This window comes from Arvicola amphibius, chromosome 10 (assembly GCF_903992535.2).
Source record: "Arvicola amphibius chromosome 10, mArvAmp1.2, whole genome shotgun sequence".
Taxonomy (NCBI): domain Eukaryota; kingdom Metazoa; phylum Chordata; class Mammalia; order Rodentia; family Cricetidae; genus Arvicola; species Arvicola amphibius.
The window spans coordinates 71,615,785-71,634,679 of NC_052056.1; the positions used below are offsets into that span (position 1 = coordinate 71,615,785).

Genomic DNA, 18,895 nt, shown 5'->3' on the forward strand with positions numbered 1-18,895 from the left:
AAAATAAAAGCCACCACCACCATCAAACCTGTTACTCCCTGAGACTTGGATAAGGTTTATTTATCTGAAAATTTTTGACAGTGATAGGCACTTCAGTAGGAGTGGTAAGGCTTCACTCAGAAGCACAGACGCCGTTGTAGAACAGCTGTAGTTTGTGTGGTCTTCCTGTTATAAGCAGTGAAGGATATTTTTGGGTGTACTTTTGAGATTTTATTAGTCTGCGTCCCATTAAACTACTAGAAGAATGGGTGAGAGAGTAGCAGTGAGCCCACAGAGAAGATGGGGGGAAACTAAAGCTTTTTCTTTGTTGTAAAAGATGAGTTGAGGAGGCGCGTGATGGGAGATGTTATCCAGAGGGAATTATATTCAGAGCTTCAGAAGAGTGTTGGGGTTGTCCTGTGCCAGCATCCCCACGTCCCAGTCGTGCCCTCTTCCTTCCCTCCTTTACTTCCTCTATTTCATAGTCATCTTGTTCCCTTTGTTCTTTGAGACAGAGTCTCACTGTGTAGCCCAGGCTAGCCTCTACCTCAATTCTCCCGCCTCAGCCTCAAGAGTGCTGCGATTGTAGGAATGCACCACCAGGTCTGGTTTTCTGGTTTCCCGGAAGCAAGTTAATGACTCTCCTCTAAGAGTTGAGGTCTTTGTATGAGTTATGAGCTAGTTTTGGGTGACTCTTTGTTTTTTATTGAGAAGGGAGTAAGTGAAACCTGTGGCCCATGGCAACACTCCTGCCCTAGCCTTCTGGGTGCTGGGATTCCAGGTGGGAATGGCTTGTGCCTAGTGGAAAAGGATTTTTTCAAGGCAATGGGGAGGTGCAAGAGTCACAGAATTTTCAGTCTCCAACTATTGTATTGCTTTGGTCTGAAAACGTGTTGTTCCCACCTCCCTCAAGGTCATATGCTGAAATCCTCAGCCCAAGGTAATGGTTCAGAGTAATGTCCTCGCAGTTCTCTCCCTCTTATCCCTTTGGCTCCACTACACAACCACCAGCAAAGAACCCTGGCTGAAGGCCGGCCCCACCCGCAGCTGTCCTTGGCTGTTTATCAGCCTCCCAGTTCACAGTGCTTGGTTGCAGCAGACCAAACAGACAAGACACTTGTACTCACTGGTTTGTTCCACCCGAGCATGGCTTTCAGAAGTTCTGACTGAGTATACAGGAGGCACGAGTTGTCCCCTGCTGGAGCCTTATACCTTTATGAACATACCTTTACAGAACTGTGTTCATAACTGCAGTTGTCCCAGGCAATGCTTTGCAAGGTATCACTGCAGTATCTAACTTAGCTTTATCTAACTTACCTATCATTTTATGATTCATCCATGACTATGCTACTGCTTACCATATGTGAACATACATGCTAGAAGGAAAAACATAATTGATGTAGGTATAGGGTGAGACTTGGCTCTCACTACACATTTATCTGCCTCCCATAATAGGTCAGCTGATCACAGACGTTCTAAAGAGACTTCTTTAAGGAGCTCGAAGCAGGTAAAACTGCATGAAACATGCTGAGTCTGTGGGGTGAGTAGAACCTGCCTACGTGACTGGAACAGGCGAGCTCACCTGAGCCTTTGGAGTCAGTCAGTACACCCTCCCTTCTGTGCAGACAGTAGGTTTCCAAAGTGCTCTAATGCCCCCTCAAGATGAGGACCCCATGACATCTGTTGGATTGCTGCATTGCTATAGAAACAAGGGGGACCTAGTTAGGTAGAATTCCTCATTGAATTCTACCCACAGGATGCTCTTGGCTTCCTCTGCTTCCCCTCATGCCTGCAGTTTCCCTGGGGATCCTCAAGCCTAGTTTTTAAAAAGGAACCAGGGATGCAACCAGCTGGGCACCTACAAACCACATTAACTCATTCTTGACTGAAGCAGAGCCCAGCATGGTCAAAGCTTGTAACAAATTCTATCATGACAAAATAATTTTGCCAGTTCTTGGTGTTTGTAACACATCTATTTCATCTGAAGTCCAGTAGTTGCAGCCTGTATCACTTTGGGGATCTAGAGTACAGAAATAATGGTGTTCGTAGAGAATGCCCTGAGGCATCGAGTGCTAGAACACAGGTTAGGGTCAGGACTGTTTCGTTTTGAAGCGGTTTACAAGGGGAAACCCATAGAGGTACTGCGACCAGTTAAACAGACTGCAGCATCTGCCATGGGAGGGCTCCAGGGCTGCACTCTCTGTCCTGGCCGTGTGGAATTGGTACTCTCACCCTTTCCTACTGCAGAAAACTTACTTTGATTTGAGTGTTAAGTTCTGCGTTTTAAAGCCACAGGGAAAGTGACTGTGTACTTTTATTAAGAGCACCGGTGCCTTCGCTAACGTCAGTTAAAATGCCTGCTCTGCTGGCTTCATTCTTGCTCTCAGAGTGAAGACACAGGTTAGATGATCAGCTGTGCGACCTGAGCTACAGGTGTAGAATTGTGGGGAAAGACCTAGTCAGTGACGTGTTTGCTTTCGGAGCCGCAAGACCTGAGCTTGAGTCCGCATGAAACAGCTGGGTATGGCGGTGTGCGCATCCCTCACTCTGGGGAGAGAAAGACTAGCGGCTGGATCCCCGCGGCTTTCTGGCCAGCTAGCCCAGCCTGCTTGGTGAGCTCTTGACCAGAGAGACCCTGTCTCAAAAACAAGGTGGATAGCATTCCTGAAGAGCACCAAGGTTGTCCTCTGGCCTTCATGTACATACATGTACATGCACCCATATACATCTGTAAACATATACACACACCAAAAATAATAAACTGTAGGTGTGTGGTGGTGGTTTGGTAAGAATGGCCCCACAGACTCATATATTTAAATGCTTAGTCACCATGGAGTGGCAGTATTTGGAAGGGTTATAAGAATTAGGAGGTGTGGCCTTGTTGGAGGAAGTGTTTTACTGGAAGAGGGTTTTGAGGTTTCAAAAGTCCACGCCGGGCCCAGTTTCTCTTACACTGCTGCCTGTGGGTTAGGATGTAGAACTCTCGGTTCCTCCTCTAACACCATGTCTGCCTGCACACTGCTTGCTTCCAGCCATGATGATAAAGGGCTAAACCTCTGAAACTATAAGCCAGCCCCAATTAAATGCTTTCCTTTATAAGAGTTGCCGTGGTTGTTGGCTGGAGAGATGGCTCAGGGATTAAGAGCACTGACTGCTCTTCCAAAGGACCGGGGTTTAATTCCAAGCACCTACATGGTAGCTCACAGCTGTCTGTAACTCCGGCTCTATGGGACCTGAGACCCTCACATAGACATGCATGCAGGCAAAACACCAATGCACATAAAGTAAAATTTTAAAAAAGAGCTGCCGTGATCATGGTGTCTCTTACAGCAATAGAAATCCTAAGATAATCTTCCTTTGTTTTTTGAGTCAAGGTCTCATTCTGTAGCTAGTCTGTTCTCCATCTGGATCGGCAGGCAGCAGGAAAAAAGAGTGGGCCTGACCTGAGCATCTGAAACCTCAAAACCCACCCCCAGTGACATGCTTCCTCCAACAAGGCCACACCTCCTTATGGTGCCACTCCTTATGGGCCTATGAGGACCATATTCATTCAAACTACCTCAAAGACTCTCTACCTTAATGAGAGAAAGCTCCTCAGCCAATGGAGATCTGTGCAAAGACCCGAGACTACAACATGCTGAGCCAGTGGAGGGCTCAGCCCAGATACAGCCCATTTAAGACTTGGGGAATGTTGCCGAGAAGAGGGTGGGAAGGTTATAAGAGCCGGAAGGCAGAGAAGTGGGCTGCAGAATGGCCATGGCAATATTACAAATAGAGGGAGCTGTTAAACGTGTTGTCGGGATCCTATCCAAAGGAAGCAGGGTACTCAGTATGTGGCTGTGCTTTAGTTAGAAGGTACCTGGAGCCAAGTGAAATGCACTGGGGAAAAGGGAGGCCAGGGTAGAGACGGCCAAGAAAGCTCTGTAGTAGCCACGTGGCAGTGAAGGTGAGAATGGCTGCCATTGTCGTGGTCAAAGGTGCTTGCTTCTTTGCTTTAAAAACAAGCAGCAACCCAGACAATCCAGGACGTTATTCTCTTTATTTTTTAAGGGACAAAGATTTATTTCCTTGGTAGCATGGAAGTACACACGTATAATCCTAGCCCTCAAGAGGCTGAGACAGAGAGTCCTAAGTTCAAGACCATGTAGTGAAACCCTGTCTCAAAAATAGCAAACCAAAAAGGGAGGGGTTTCCTTATAACCAGTCACCTTGCTAAACTGTAAGTTTAGATTTCAAAGCAAGGCCCACTTGCATGAATGGTGGTGGTTTGAAAAAGGATGGCCCCCCCAAAGGGAGTGGCACTATTAGGAGTGTGGCTTTGCTGGGGTAGGTGTGGCCTTGTTGGGGAAGTGTGTCACTGTGGAGGCGGGCTTTGAGGTCTCCTGTATGCTCAAGTCATGCCTACTGAGACAGTCTACTTCCTGTATCTTGCACACAAACATGTAACAGCTCCTCCCCCACTGTGTCTGCATGTCCTGTCATGATGAAACTGTAAGCCTCCACCTCAATGAAATGTTTTTCTTTATAAGAGTTTCTGTGGTCATGGTGTCTCTTCACAGCAATAGAAACCCTAACTAAGACAGTGAACTTAAAGGAAGAAAAATGCGTATGTCCCCAGTGTTTGAGCCGAACACGGGGTCACTCATCCAAAACTCTGACCTGGCCCCTCACTGGAGATGTAGACAGCACAGCTTTCCTGTAGGTCGGGAGGGCCCCATGCTGAGCAGCCAGTCATGGGGCACTCTTAGAGTCCTGGGGTTCCAAGTGCTTGACTCATGTTAGAAGTCCACAGAGCCTGTCCTCAAGGGAATCATCATGATGGGGAATCATCTGTGCCCACAGAGAGATAACCATAGTGAAAAGGCAGAATGAACAGGGAGTTGCTAAAGAGGCCAGAGGATGCCCACAAAATATCTGCCAACACAGCTCGAAAGCTGGACTGGAAGGACCCTCAGAAGCCCCTCCTCCCAACAAAGCATTCTGGTGACCTGACCACAGGCATGGTAGCCTGGTGATGCTGTGGGGGCTGTCAACTTCAGAGACCTCCCTCCTGACCCACATGGACCGTTCTTGCATGGAGAGTCTCCGGACAGCTGCGGCTGACAAAGTCCCAGGCTGTGGGTCTTTCTAGGGTGATCTCCTTTCCCAGTTCTCAGTTCCTTTCATTCCTTGATGTCCAGATCTATGACTAGAGGGGTTGTGGACAAGCATTTTAGAGATTATGTTTCTAAGCATCCTAACACTGGAATTTACCAGGTCTGGTTTCTGCTTGCCTGACACGCAGCCTTCACACAGAAGTATCTATTACAAGAAGTGCTGTTATTTTAGGTCTGTTCAGTTAGCAGGACAAGCTGACCTTCGTTTCTCGACTGTTGCGCTTGAACAGATGATTTGCCTGATCAGCTGATTCTCTGCAGTAATGGAGCAAGAGATAGAAGTGTTTGCTGAGTTCCCTCTTCTCCTAGCAAGTTCTGGTGTACTTTAAAGAATAAATCTTGCATATTAATTAAAATAACAGTAAGGGTTATATGGATTGTACCCCGCTTATCAAAGACTTAGCAGTTAATATCCATATGTAAGCAAATGCATAATCATATTTGTCTTCAGGATCTGGGTTCTATCAAGATGATTTTACCTGTAACTGTCATGATTTTGGTTTAACAGCTGAGTAGTATTCCGTTGTGTGTATGGACCACATTTTTTTTTTTTTACCCAGTCATCTGTTGACGGACGTCTAGGATGATTCCAGTTTCTGGCTAGAATGAACAGAGCAGCGGTGAATATGGCTGAGAACGTGTCTGTAGTAGGATGTAGACTCCTTTGGGTATATTCCAAGAGTGGTAAAGCTAGACCTTGAGGTAGATCTATTCCCAACTTCCTGAAGAATTGCCACACTGATTTCCATAGTGGGTGTGCAGGTTTACATTCCCACCAATCCATATAACCACAGAGGTTAGGTGTAGAGTATAGGACTGGTAGAGAAGAAGGGGGCTCTCCCCAGGGAAGAAAATATAGTAGGCAGTTGTGGGTGGGTGGGAAGGGGTTGGGGATGCATGGGTCAGGTAGACTGGAATAGGTGGATCAAACCAGAAGAGAGGAAAAGAAGGGGGTGTAAAAGAGGAAGTATGGGGAGAGACAGCTTAGGGGGGGTAAAGAAGGGGAATATGAGGAGAGACCACTAAATAAGACCAATAAGTAAGTTGCTTTCTATGGGCTATATTCTTGTTTAGCAGTTAGAGTCAATATTTATATTTGGAACTAAACTTTTTTCTTTAGAGATACTCTATTTTCTTGAAAATTCTGGTGACTTTTCTACAGATAGCTTTGGTGGCATCTTCTGTAGGGACTTCCTGTGCAGCCACCATTGACATGCCTCTTTATTAAGAACAGAGTGTGAGAAACCAGATTGAGAACGTGGAGACAGAAAAGTAGTCTTGAATCTTGCTTCTTTCTCCATCCTGCCACAGGTGTGAGGTCCCAGTCCATACTAGCCATTAACACAGTGCATTCACACTTGAGAAGCTACAAGGGAGTTCACACATGTGGTCCCGGCACCAGCCAACCAGTGTACCTAGTAACTTTGAGGAACTCTAGGTGAGCGAAAGACCCTGTCTCTAGGCTACTGGCACCGGAGGGAACAGCACCTGAGGTGGTCCTCTGGCCTCTGTGGCACAGCTCCTCACTTCGCTGGTCTTTCTTCTGTTCTATACTTCTCTGTTCTCCTCTCAGCTTAAATGGCAGCATTTCCCGAAGACTGCCTAGGTTGAAATCATGGGGGCGCATGTGGGCCGTGTGCAGCCACTGTTTGGAAATACCAACACCAGAAAGAAGGGGAAAGGAATGGGAACCACGTCCCTTTGCCAGTGTTGACGGAGTTTGAGTGCACCTCTGTACACTGATGGGTCCGGGTCCTCAGCAGATAGGAATAGACAGACCACGCGGCCTTTCTTCCCAGGCTGGCCTTGAACTTATGATTCGTCTGCCTCATGAGTGTAGTGTAAAAAACTTAGATCACCATGGCTGACTTTTTTTTTCTATGTAATTTTAATGTTTATATTTAAAAAGAAAACAGAGCTAGGCGGCACATACCTTTAATTCCAGCACTCCAGAGGCAGGTGGATCTCGTGAGTTTGAAGCCAGCCTGGTCTACAGAGTGAGTTCCAGGACAACCAGGGCTACACAGAGAGACCCCCTCTCAAAAAAAAAAAAAAAAAAAAAAAAAAAAAACCCAGAAGAAGATAATACCTAAATGATTTAGAGCCATCAAAACTATCAGGGTGTTTTAAGAAAGGCTTCTAAATTTAAAAAAAAAGTGAGATGTTTAAATGCTCATGATAAGGAAAGTGGCTGGGTGAAATGAATGCCGGGACAATCACGGGGTAGAAAGCAGACGCCAAGCTTTCCAAGCTAGGAAGATGGTCAGTGGGTGACTGGGGCAGGGGAACAAGGTGCTGAGAGAGCCTTGCGGTGCCTCAGTAGGAGATTTAAGTCTGTATTTGCATGAAACTGAGGATACACAGACAAGTGTGTGGTGAGGGTCAGGAGGTAGAAGGTTTTTGTGTTATTTTGAGTCACAAATAAATTACCTTCTGGAAATAAATTTTTAAATGAAATTTGACATGAAACAAGGTCTGATTTTCTTTAGGCCTGGAGTATTTGTGATCTTATTCTTTGTGTTTGAGTCTTGGAATTGGATCAGTTGCAAGCATGTGTATTTTGATAGAATAACTGTAGAAACAATATATAGTAGTTTATCTTCTGACTACTTTAGTAGGAAACATAAATCTGCACTTAAATTGTAATTTATTTAACTTGTTACAATTTCTGGATTCTTTTTTTCCTCCCGAGGTAATTGGAAACCTTAAAACACGGAGCCTACTGTCCGCTGTAGGAATGCTCTGTGCATGGTTTAGTAAATGCAGTTGCACAGTGAACTTGATTTATGATCTTATGTGTGGCTTTGTTATTTGCTGGGGTTGGAGTGTGTGGAGAAAATGTTCTGGACTGCTCTTGTCTTTACAGGAGCAGAAAAATCCAAATTCGAAACATCCCGCCTCACCTGCAGTGGGAGGTAAGCCCGGGCACCCAGACACCTCCTTAGTTCAGCTTCCTTTACTTTAGGAATTAGAGGCCTTGAGACTTGTCCCCAGAGCCTCTGGGTCCTGTCCTTCCTTTCCAGTGCTGGGGCTCACGACGTGAGTTAGGGGTTGTGTTTGTTCCTCTCTGATGATGCACCCTGGCCCCTCACAGTCTTCTCCCTCAGTACCAGGCCACAAGCACCAGCACAACAGCCAGGAGACAGTGTGCAGCTTTTTGTGATGCTTATCACAGGATCTGATGAAGGATTTTTGTTGTCTTACATTCTGATTGGCTGAGGCACTGGGAAACCTATAGAAACAGAATATTCTTTGTTAGAGTAGATTTTGTTTGTTTGTTTTTTGTTTTGAGTTAGCTGCTATGAGTAAACATTACAGATAACATCTTCAGAGCACTAAATGGTCTAAGATTGCTGTCTTTATATAAAATACATTAGGATGCCAGGAGTGGCCCCACTGTTAAGAACAAACTGCCCTAACCCACAGGAAACCAGAAGGAAAGAAGAGAAAGGATGAGGTTGGAGAGCTGTCTCAGTGCTTAAGCCTGCACGGCCTTTGCCGGGGACCCAAGTTCAATTTCCAGTAGTCATATTGGGTGGCTTATCTATAACCCCAGATCCAATACTCCTGCCCTCTGCAGACACATGTCATGCTCATGTACACACACACACACACACACACACACACACACACACACACACACACACACACAGCGCTCTCTCTCTCTCTCTCTCTCTCTCTCTCTCTCTCTCTCTCTCTCTCACACACACACACACACACACACACACAGACAGACAGGTATAGTGGTGTGTGTGACTTTAATTCTAGTGCGTAGGATACTGAGGCAGGCAGATCTCTTGAGTTTGAGGCTAGCCTGGTCTATATAGGGATTTCCAGGACAACCAGGTCCTGTCTTAAATCTTTAAAATGAACAAACATTGTCAAAAGATTTTTCAATGTGTATGTATGTGTGTCTGTGTGCACCACATGTGTTCAGAGCACATGAGGTCAGGAGAGGTCGTTTGATCCCCTGGAACTGGAGTTCTAGATGTTTGTGAGCTGCCATGTGGGTACTGGGAATGAACTCTGATCCTCTGCGGGAGCAGTGAACACTCTTTACTGTCATCTCTCCCGCCTCAAGAATAACTTCTTTTACTGTGGAAAATTTGAAGTATACACAATCTATTACGTGAATAAATAAGGGGGTCCCTGGGGGAGAGCTGAAGGAAGAACTGTTAAATCTTCTGAAGAAAAGTGTGCTGTGTCCTTTACTCTGCTTTTCATTTCAGCAGCGTGGTTCGGGTCATCGCGTGGGTGTGGCTGTCCAGTGACCAAGACCACACAGTTGTGTGGGGCCGTCTTACAGCCCAGTTCTGCTGTCCTTGTTTCTCTGTGTGTTTCACTGCGGGGGGAAATGAATGTCTTTTTAGTCATCTTTTCTCCTGTTTCCTCACAGGTGCTGGATGGACTGCTGGCCGAGTGTGGGACCGTGGAGAATGTGGAACAAGGTAATGAGTGGGAAAGTTCCACACGAGAGTCAGGAAGTTAGCTCACTGGAGAGGACATTGTTATCTCTTAGATTGGGATCATCAGGGAGAAGTAGTAAGTCCCAATGCCTTTGACGTGTGCTTCCTCTGGTGTCTGTACACCTCCCTGTCAGAGGAATCTGTGACTGTCATTATATATCTGTATAGTCCAGTCATTCAGGGAATATATTTTTTCAGGGTTTCTCTATATAGCCCTGGTTGACCTGGAACTCACTTTATAGACCAGACTGGCCTCGAAATCACAGAGACCCGCCTGCCTCTGCCTTGGGTGCTGGGATTAGAGGCGTGGCTACCTCGCCTAACACTTGTCTTAACACCTGCAGTGAGCATAAGCACTGGACAGACACAGTGGGGTGGGGCAGGCTTAACTCATCTGAGAATAGTTGAGTCACTGCTGTGACTAGCTGACTCCGCCTCTCTAGAAGGGAGGACATGACCTAGTGTCTGTTTACTGTAAGGTAGGATTTCCCCACCAAGATTCTTATGAAAATGTCGGTTCCTTGGGTTCAGCACAAACCTGCAGAGATTTGGGGTGGAGGGAGTGGCTCTTGGTTGAATCAAGAATCTTGGAGTGGTTTTGTGCGCACTCAGAGCTGAGGCCTGCCATCATAGGAACAGCACTACAAATGCCCCAGGAAATACTTCTCTTCTGCTCCCCATTGCTTCTGGCTAGTGCCTGAGGCACTGGTTTTTAAGAGGAACCAAAAAGGCACCTGAAGATGATGTCCTGCATAGCTCTTTACGAGTCCCAGAAAGGTGGATCCCAAGACCCTGACAATGATGACACCAAAGCATGGTAAAAAATGATTTTTACTTTGTCCCTGACTGCTCCTTACCTGTGAACCCTTGGAATAGTTGCTCAGCCTCACCAACTGAACCACACTGATTCTGTATCCACTTGTGTAAAACGAGCGTAATTTCTACCCTTCCTGTAGCATTGGATAGTCACGTCACTCAGCGCAAACCTGTTGATGTATTTCATAGACAATTGTAAGGGATTATAAGGTCCTCGGGAAAAGACTGTAGAGCATCCTATTTCTCACAGAGGGTCCAATCAGTGTGATTAGCATAATCGTCTTGAAGCAGCAGTTATTTGGGTGTGCTCCCCTCCACGATAGTGAAGAAGTTACCCTGTTTCTTACGGCCGCTTGCCTGTGCTCAGAGTTGAAAGCACTCAGAAGAGAACATGCTTTCTATGAATTCTCAGTTTTCACTTCCTTGTCGCTGGAAGGAAGACATTCTAGTGGCAAGATAGCTTTACAGGTATGAACTTGAAAAAATTTTAAAACAGAGTGCTGGTCTGGGTGTGGTGACACATGCTTGAAATCCCAGTTTTGGAGAGATGAAGACAGATACAGCTAAAACCGTGAAATTGATTCAGGATTGTGCTACCTGAGAAGGTGGGGTTTGAGGGCACTGGGGCGACACACAGCCCTCCAGCCCCTGTGCACTGGAAATTGCTCAGCTGCAGCCCCTCAAGGCATGGAGCAAGCTATTGAGCTCGTCTTTTGTCCTGTTTCATGGGTGATTTCGACCCGGCACAGCCTGTCAGTAGAGTCTTAGAAACTTTAATGAACAACGAAATAAATAATTTAAGTGGAGCTCAGCTTACTCTAGAACCAAGGACCACGTGACTTTCAGCGGACAAACGTCTTTGAAGAACAGAGACTGTTCGTGAAAGCGAGAGCAAATCTAAGGAGCCAGGATTTCTAGAGGATGACTTCTCTGGGGGTCTGAGTCCAGCAGGCTGCATATCGGAAACCTCTGACACTGTACTGACCCGGGGTGAGGACAGTGATGTGCCACACGGCCGCGTAGAGCACTGAGAGGGCATCTGTGAGTAAGGCCGTTAGGAGCAGCCCCAGTGAGCCAGGACAGAGCCAGGGCTGGGATCGGTGTTGATGGTGCATAGCTCATTGAGCTGATAGTTTCTGTACACCTCCTACCCGTTCCCCAACACCCCCCCACCAAGTCTGAAGCTGCTTTGAAATTACTGGCCAAAATATGTTTTTATCCTAAAGTCTTTAACGTTGAGAATCTTAGAGTCACATTTCTTTACAGTTTAAGATGTTGCAAGTGAGATGGGCATAGGACTCCTAAGGTTTAAGAATGAATATTGCTACTTTGAAGGGAGCTTTATTGTGACTTTCTGGAATTATTTTTAATGCTGTTAACTTTAAATTCCCCTACGTTGTGTTTTGAAGAGAGGGTCTGATTAGTCATTCTTGGTTTTTGTGAAAACGTAGGCAAGCTTTATCAATCAAGCCTTTTGAATGGGGTGTGTGTGTGTGTGTCTGTGTGTCTGTCTGTCTGTCTGTCTGTCTGCATGTCTGTGTCTGTTTAGAGATAGGACTTTGCTGTGTAGCTCAGGCTTACTATCCTGCCTCAGTCTCCCATTCTTACGATGGATGGACGGACACACACACACACACACACACACACATTGCATGGCACAGATACATATGGTTGACTTTTCTTATTATGGTGTTTATATACGGAGGATATCTTAACTAGAAGGCTCAAACCCAGCCATTTTTGGGAGTCAGAGTCCATAGCCTTCTCTTTAGCTCTTGAAAACTGCAGATAGGAACCCTTTAATATTGTGTGTTTTTAAAATTAATAATTAAAATGAATAATAAATAGGTCTAGAAGTTTGAAAATAACGAAGCACAGAGAACCATGTGTTTTTTTTCTTTATTTTCGTTATGTCATGTTCTTTCACCCATTTTTCCTCTGTGATTTTAGCCTAAAGAAATATTTCAGAATACAAAGTCAAATGGCCTTGCCATGGAAGTGACTTAGCAGCGCTTTAGGTTGACAGTACTGGGGATAGCACATTCCCAAATGATTAAAGATGAGGCTGTTCATGGCCTCTTTGCTCCCCACAACTCTGTGTGAAAATACATGAATGTGCAGAGATAGTTCACTTCCTTAGAATGCCTATAAGTGCAATGCAGGGCAGCATGTTACATGAGCACCTAATTAGAGTGTTGCATACGTCTGACTTACAAATGCTATAATGATAAACACAGAGGTGCGCATGGGTGCCGTTAGGTGCGGCGTTCTGTGCATTTTCCTTTGAAGTTAGCTTTCCATGGGCACAGGGGTGAGAGCTATGTTTAAATGATTGTAGTTTTCGCTTCTTCTCTAGTCAATACAGATACAGAAACTGCTGTCGTCAACGTCACCTATACAACAAGAGAAGAAGCAAAGATGTAAGTGGGTTGGGGTTCATTTCTTTGCAGGTTTATTTGGGTTTGTCTTTGGTTTCCTTTGAGTCCTGCTTCTGGAAACCTTTCCTGAGAAGACAGGTGCCATCCAGCCAGATCCCATCCTCTTTGTACATGCCGGGACAACCCCAGGGTGTCTGTGTGCTCTTGGACAGGCCTCTACAGCTCCAAGGTGTTCTTGCTACTTTTGGCATGTCCATGCAATGCTGGGAGTTCGTGCCGGGCTGTTGTGTGGTTGTACAGGATCTCTTTCTTGAACAGTGTTGAACTTGGCACCAGCAGAAAGACAGGAACCACGTGAGGAAGAGGAGGACACCAGCACTATGATGCTGCACCCACAGGCTCACTTTGACAGGTTTCAGGGGGTCTCTTGACCTGGAGCACACTCCGCTCTCCACCAGGAATGTGCACAGCCTCCTAGCCGCACTCACTGAACGCAGACTAAAATACTAGTGTTTTATTTTTTTCCTGTGTACTATTTTCAGAATTCACCTCCTTGACAGTAGCAGGCTTGGTTACCTGGGAGTATTCCACCCTGGCTTGGACCCCTAATGAATTACTCCGTTCATTACTCTGTTACTTCAGTAATGATTAGAGTTTATTCTTAACAGACATGGGATTACATTTTTTAAGCAATAGCAAAAAAAAAAAAAAAAGTTTCTTTTTAATTTTTTGGGCTGTTTTGAGGTGGGGGAATTAATAGCCTTGTATCACCGTGCCTAGCTAAGACGTTTGTTTTGGCAGGAGGCCCTCCTAGTGCCTCCTAGGCCAGAGTAACTTAGAAGTATAACAGGCAGTCATGCTTCATGGCTGTGTATGTCCATTCCCAAGGGAAGGAATAACCTTGGTGCTGTTGCAGTTTTCAGCACACATGAAGATGTAGTGAACCTGTTTTCATACCAGCAGGCTCAGGCTAGGCCACCGCTGGTCCTCACAGCCGTAGCCCAGTGCCACTTGGGTAGGATCTGCACATTACTCGCTTGCCTTCATTGAATTAAGTTTCTGTTTTGTAATGAATTCACAAACTGATTACCCAAGTAGGATTGCTGCAGAAACATGTAAGGGCATTTTTCCGTTTCATATAAAATTTTTAAAATACAGAAGTAAGTTTTGTTGTTCATAATAGTTATTTTTAGATAATCCATAGCCTTGAGGATTGAGGGCATAAATATACCCTAACTGCTGTAGAATAGTAGATATTGAAATGTTACCAGACAGACCCTGGGCCATCTCATCTCTAGGAGTTGCCCCAGAGAAGGAGCTATACCTTCAGAGGTGCCCATGACAACAAGTGATCTTTGAGAGACTGGGCATAATTCACAAACTTGAATGAGAGGCTAGCCCTAGCAAAAGTTACAGTGACCCCGGAGAAGGGCTGACCTCACTTTACAGTTGGGTCAAGTGGAGTGGGCAATGAGTTATAGAAAATATTTGATAATGGAAAATATTTAGAGTGTTAACTGATTTTTAAGGATTAGAAATAGTATATCCATTTTAGTACATTTTAATAAATAGTATATAATAAAGACAAGGAAACTATTGTTTCCCTAATTTGTGCTTATGTATTTTTGGATTTCTCAAATATATTTGAATTTTGTGATGATTAGAATAATCATGAAGACGTGTTGTGGTTAAAAAGAAACTAATAGTTTTAGACACACACCTACAGTTGTTGATGAAGAGGGTTTAGTCTGTGGGGGGTGGGGGAGACACAAACAGCAGAACTGTGTCTTAGTCACCTAGATCTAGTTTCTGAGAGAGAGCTTATTTATTCGTTGAGACTCCAGGCCCGAGACTGGATATGTCTTGCTCACCCCTGTATCCTTGGTGCTTGGCACAGGCACCCCATAAATGGCTAGTGAGCAAGGTGAGTCGGTGCACCCTCCCGCCTTCTAGAGTTTTTGCCATGCTCTCGGATAAGCTTGCTGTGTTCTGCTGTGTTGCAGAGCAATTGAGAAGCTAAGTGGGCATCAGTTTGAGAACTACTCCTTCAAGATTTCCTACATCCCCGATGAAGAGGTGAGCTCCCCCTCACCCCCTCAACGAGCCCAGCATGGGGACCACAGCCCCAGAAGCTCTTCTCAGGCCAGACAGATTGATTTCCCGCTGCGGATCCTGGTCCCCACCCAGTTCGTTGGTGCCATCATCGGAAAGGAGGGCTTGACCATAAAGAACATCACTAAACAGACCCAGTCCCGGTACGTGCCTCCAGTGCTCCCTCAGCTTCCTTCTGAGGGGTCGCCTGTATCCCGTCTCCCTCATCCTCAGGTCACTTGGTGCTATAGCGGGAGGCTGTGTTGTAGGGACCAGTGCTTCTTTCCCTAGGCTGTGACTAGACTCACCGGGGGGGGGGGGGGTCGCTGTCTGAGTGTTCATACTAAGATGTACGTCATTCCCTGAAAGGCTAAGTCCATGAAGAGAGCACTTACGGACCTCCAGGAAGGACGGTCCCTTGTGCTAGTGTTCCATGAGCGTGCCTAGTTCCACAGCAGCTGAGAGGGGCTCTCTGGTCCGAGCTCTCACCCTCTGCTGGGTCAGCCTTGGAGTGGAGTAGCTGTTCTTTAGACTGTCTAGGTTGTCACCTATAGAAGCTGAGGGTCACTGCTGTACCATTCAAGAAAGTATGGGGCTTTGTCTGATTTTCTGTTTAAAGAGACTAGACTGGAGGTGGCAGTCAGTGGGCAAAGTCATTTGTACAATTGTTGATTTTTATATGTCCGTAAGACCACAGCACACTGTCATGAAGATACAAGACTTAAAAACAGTGACTTGTGTTCAAGTTTTGATAAACCTTGAGTTTCGGTTGCTTCTGTGAAAACGGAAGCCACGATGTTTGGCCAGGGTTGTTGTGAGGATGCAAACAGGCAGATCAAACGGACTCAAATGGTGTGTCTTACTCCAGTCAGTGAGCGTCCTGTAAGCTGAAAGGGAAGTAAGTCGCTCCAGTGTCTGAGGAAGCCCCAGCTGCAGGCACTGGTAGGCAAGGGAATTGCTGAGATCAGACTGGAAGTTGTCGACTGTTGTTCCTAAAAACCAGCCTTTCCTTTCCCAAGTAATTCATAGTTATCTCTGTTCTGCTTCCAAAAATTGTGCAAGGTGGCTTAAGTTTCAGGGAAGTGAAATTAGTTCTTAAAGTATGAGCCCAGTTGGAGAAGGAGGCTGAAGACTGCTCCCTCTCTAACGGCTGGAGGGAAAGGGGCTGCAATCAGTTGTGTGATTTCTTAAAGTGATTGAAGCCAACAGGCCCCAAAGGAGCCTGGTGGAGTCGTCAGACTGTTAGGCCATTAGTTTTAGGAGCCTGGAAGGAAGGCAGACTGCCAGCAGAAAGGGAACCAAAACCTCAGGAAGGCAGAGAGGCACGCCTCTGCCCCTCTGTCCCTCCTTTCCTCCTCTGTCCCTCTGTGGATGCTCAGACACATAAAGCTTGCTTGAATTTGGTGCTGGAATTTGGATTCACATAAGGCTTTTAAAAGCTGTGCTCAGTATAGAGGTCAGAACTGGTCCAGTGTGCTACTCCTTCTTACCTTACCCTTCACTTCCACAGACATTTGAAAGGCCACACAAAATGCTTCACTAACCAAGCTGACTTTATTACCAAGTTGGCTGGGTGCCTTGATCCTCAGCACTCCTGTCAGAATGGCCCACTTCTGACCAGAGCGGCAAAGAATTTACGTCTGGCACCAGCCCCTTTGCACACTGACCCGCTTGGATCACAGCATGCAAGTGTGCTGATAGCATTTCCTCTGTCCTCACTGTATTGGCTGAGCTGTGATTGTCGTGTCTGAGGCCCTATCGGATCTGTGCTATGGCTCCTGATTCTTTTCCTATAGGGTAGACATCCACAGAAAGGAGAACTCTGGAGCCGCAGAGAAGCCTGTCACCATCCATGCCACCCCAGAAGGGACATCTGAAGCATGCCGCATGATCCTTGAAATTATGCAGAAAGAGGCTGATGAGACCAAACTGTAAGTTTGTACAATGCCCAGACCACTCAGTGCCGTAAGATGAAGAAAGCTCTGTGAGAACACAGCACACAGAGCCAATTGTTCAGGACTCATGGTGGCTCGCAGAAATCAGGGAGCCTGTGGGGTCTGACCTAGGTCCTCTGCACATGCATTATAGCTGAATAGCTTGATGTTGTTTCTAACAGTGAGAGCGGGGATGGTCCCTGACCCTTTTCCTCCTCCTGGATGGCTTCATCCAGTCTTGATGTGACAGTGTGTGCCTGGTCTTGCAGTGGCAAATTATGCTGTGTTTGGTTGATGTTCTGGGAGGTCTGCTCTTTCTGAGGGAAGATAGAAAGAGGGTGGATCTGGGGGAGAGGAAGGGGAGGTTGGGGAAGCTATGATCAGGATGTAATATATGAGAGAAGAATTTTTTAAAAAAGAAAGAAATACGTTAAAAAGCTCTAAGCATGTTAATAAAGGTAGAGGGATCATGTTTGTATTACTCAGGGTTCTCTAGAGAAACAACTGATAGAATGAATTTATACATGTATATATACATTCATATTCATGAATATACTGTATACATGTTAATACGTGACATAATGTCAATATATGCTGTATATTACATATACATATGTCTATAAAATATATATGTATATTTGTATATGAATATATTCTGTGTATATATGTATAGATTCACATATGCGTATGTATGTATATTATATATAAAGCGGGGAGGGAGGGAGGGAGGAAGGAGGAAAGGGAATTTATTGGAGTGGCTTACAGGCTGTGGTCTGTGTGGTCTAGCTAGTCCAACAATGTCTGTCTACCAACAAGAAATGCAAGAGTCCAGCAGTTGAGTCCATGAGGCTGCATGTCTCAGATGGTCTTCAGTACATGGACTCCCAACGAAGCACAATGTAATGCCAGTAAGAGCATGGGCTCACAGGCAGAAAGCAGAAGCTTCCTTCTTCCAAGTCCTTTATATAGGCTGCCGGCAGAAGTTGTGGTCCCAATTAAAGGTGGCTCTTCCCACTTCATATAATTAAGAAAAATAGCTGGGTGGTGGTGCACACCTTTGATCTCAACGTTCAGGAGGCAGAGATAGGCAGATCTCTGAGTCTGAGGCCAGCCTGGTCTACAGAGAGTTCCAGGAGAGCTAGTGCTACACAGGAAAACCCTGTCTCGGAAAAAGAAAAATCCCTCACAAGTGTACCCAGCAGCTTGGGTTTTACTTATATTTATCTGTAGTTTTAAAAAGATTGTCGGTCTTCCAAATCTGTCTGTGGGCAGTGGGGGAGCTGTGTAGAGGAGCAGGGGGTAGACTGAGTAGTAAACTCATTTGGCCAATAATAGCAGGTGTGTTGTGCAAAAACCAAGACTAGAATGTTCTAAAAAGAGCAACATTGCCAATCTGTTAGCACATCACATACAGGGCTTAGCCCCTCGCCTAACGGTTAAGTACTTGCTTTACTTGGGACTTTTGGAAGTCCCCCAGATGTCATGGCTTGATTTGAGGGAACCCTTCTTTGATCTAAATTACTGAGGCTTTTACAAATAAGTCTCCTCGGTTCTTTTGATTAGTTGTGTGCAGCTTAGGAGATGGCCACAAGGTGGATGTGTGAATGGGGGCTTTAAGATGTCTTATAGAGCCAAGATAGAATTCGCATGTCCAAAGTGAGTTTTTCTGAGCAGCTGTCCATGCCACACCTGAGCTGCGTGTGGAAGCTCCAGCTGTGGGCAGAAGTAAACACAGCAGGGAGAAATCAGCCTGCTGACTGCTCGTGAGGACACTCACCCAAGATTCAGGGGCACGGGGAGTGACTGGAGGGCCCAGGGGGCAAATAAAAGGCAAGGGACACATGATAAGACCCTAAACTTCCTTTCCATTTGCCAAGCATGTATCATGTACCATGTGCTGGACATTGCTGTGTGCACTGGGGACCCAGCAGGGGGCTACAGGCTCCTCTGCCCTCTGAGGGTGTGCATTGATAACCAGATTGCTTATTTGAGTGCTAATGAAGATTAGCAGATTGCAGTGCTAATGAAGGAGTAGAAAAAAATACAAGTAGTAAGAAACATATCGTCACATAGCA

At 45.8% G+C, this 18,895-nt stretch overlaps 1 protein-coding gene across 5 annotated transcripts in view; it reads left to right on the top strand.

Annotated features, from left to right (window-relative positions):
• The window catches only part of Igf2bp2 (insulin like growth factor 2 mRNA binding protein 2), a 109,311-nt gene that overhangs the window by 68,804 nt on the left and 21,612 nt on the right, over nt 1-18,895 (top strand). For 3 of the 5 annotated variants that reach the window (XM_038345436.1, XM_038345439.1, XM_038345438.1), the window contains exons 3-7: nt 8,002-8,050; nt 9,532-9,583; nt 12,774-12,837; nt 14,799-15,050; nt 16,683-16,817. In XM_038345436.1, coding sequence (XP_038201364.1) covers nt 8,002-8,050; nt 9,532-9,583; nt 12,774-12,837; nt 14,799-15,050; nt 16,683-16,817 — 552 coding nt within the window. Of the gene's footprint in view, nt 1-8,001; nt 8,051-9,531; nt 9,584-12,755; nt 12,838-14,798; nt 15,051-16,682; nt 16,818-18,895 lie in introns of all 5 variants that reach the window. The other 2 variants (XM_038345437.1, XM_038345440.1) reach the window with 2 other exon arrangements.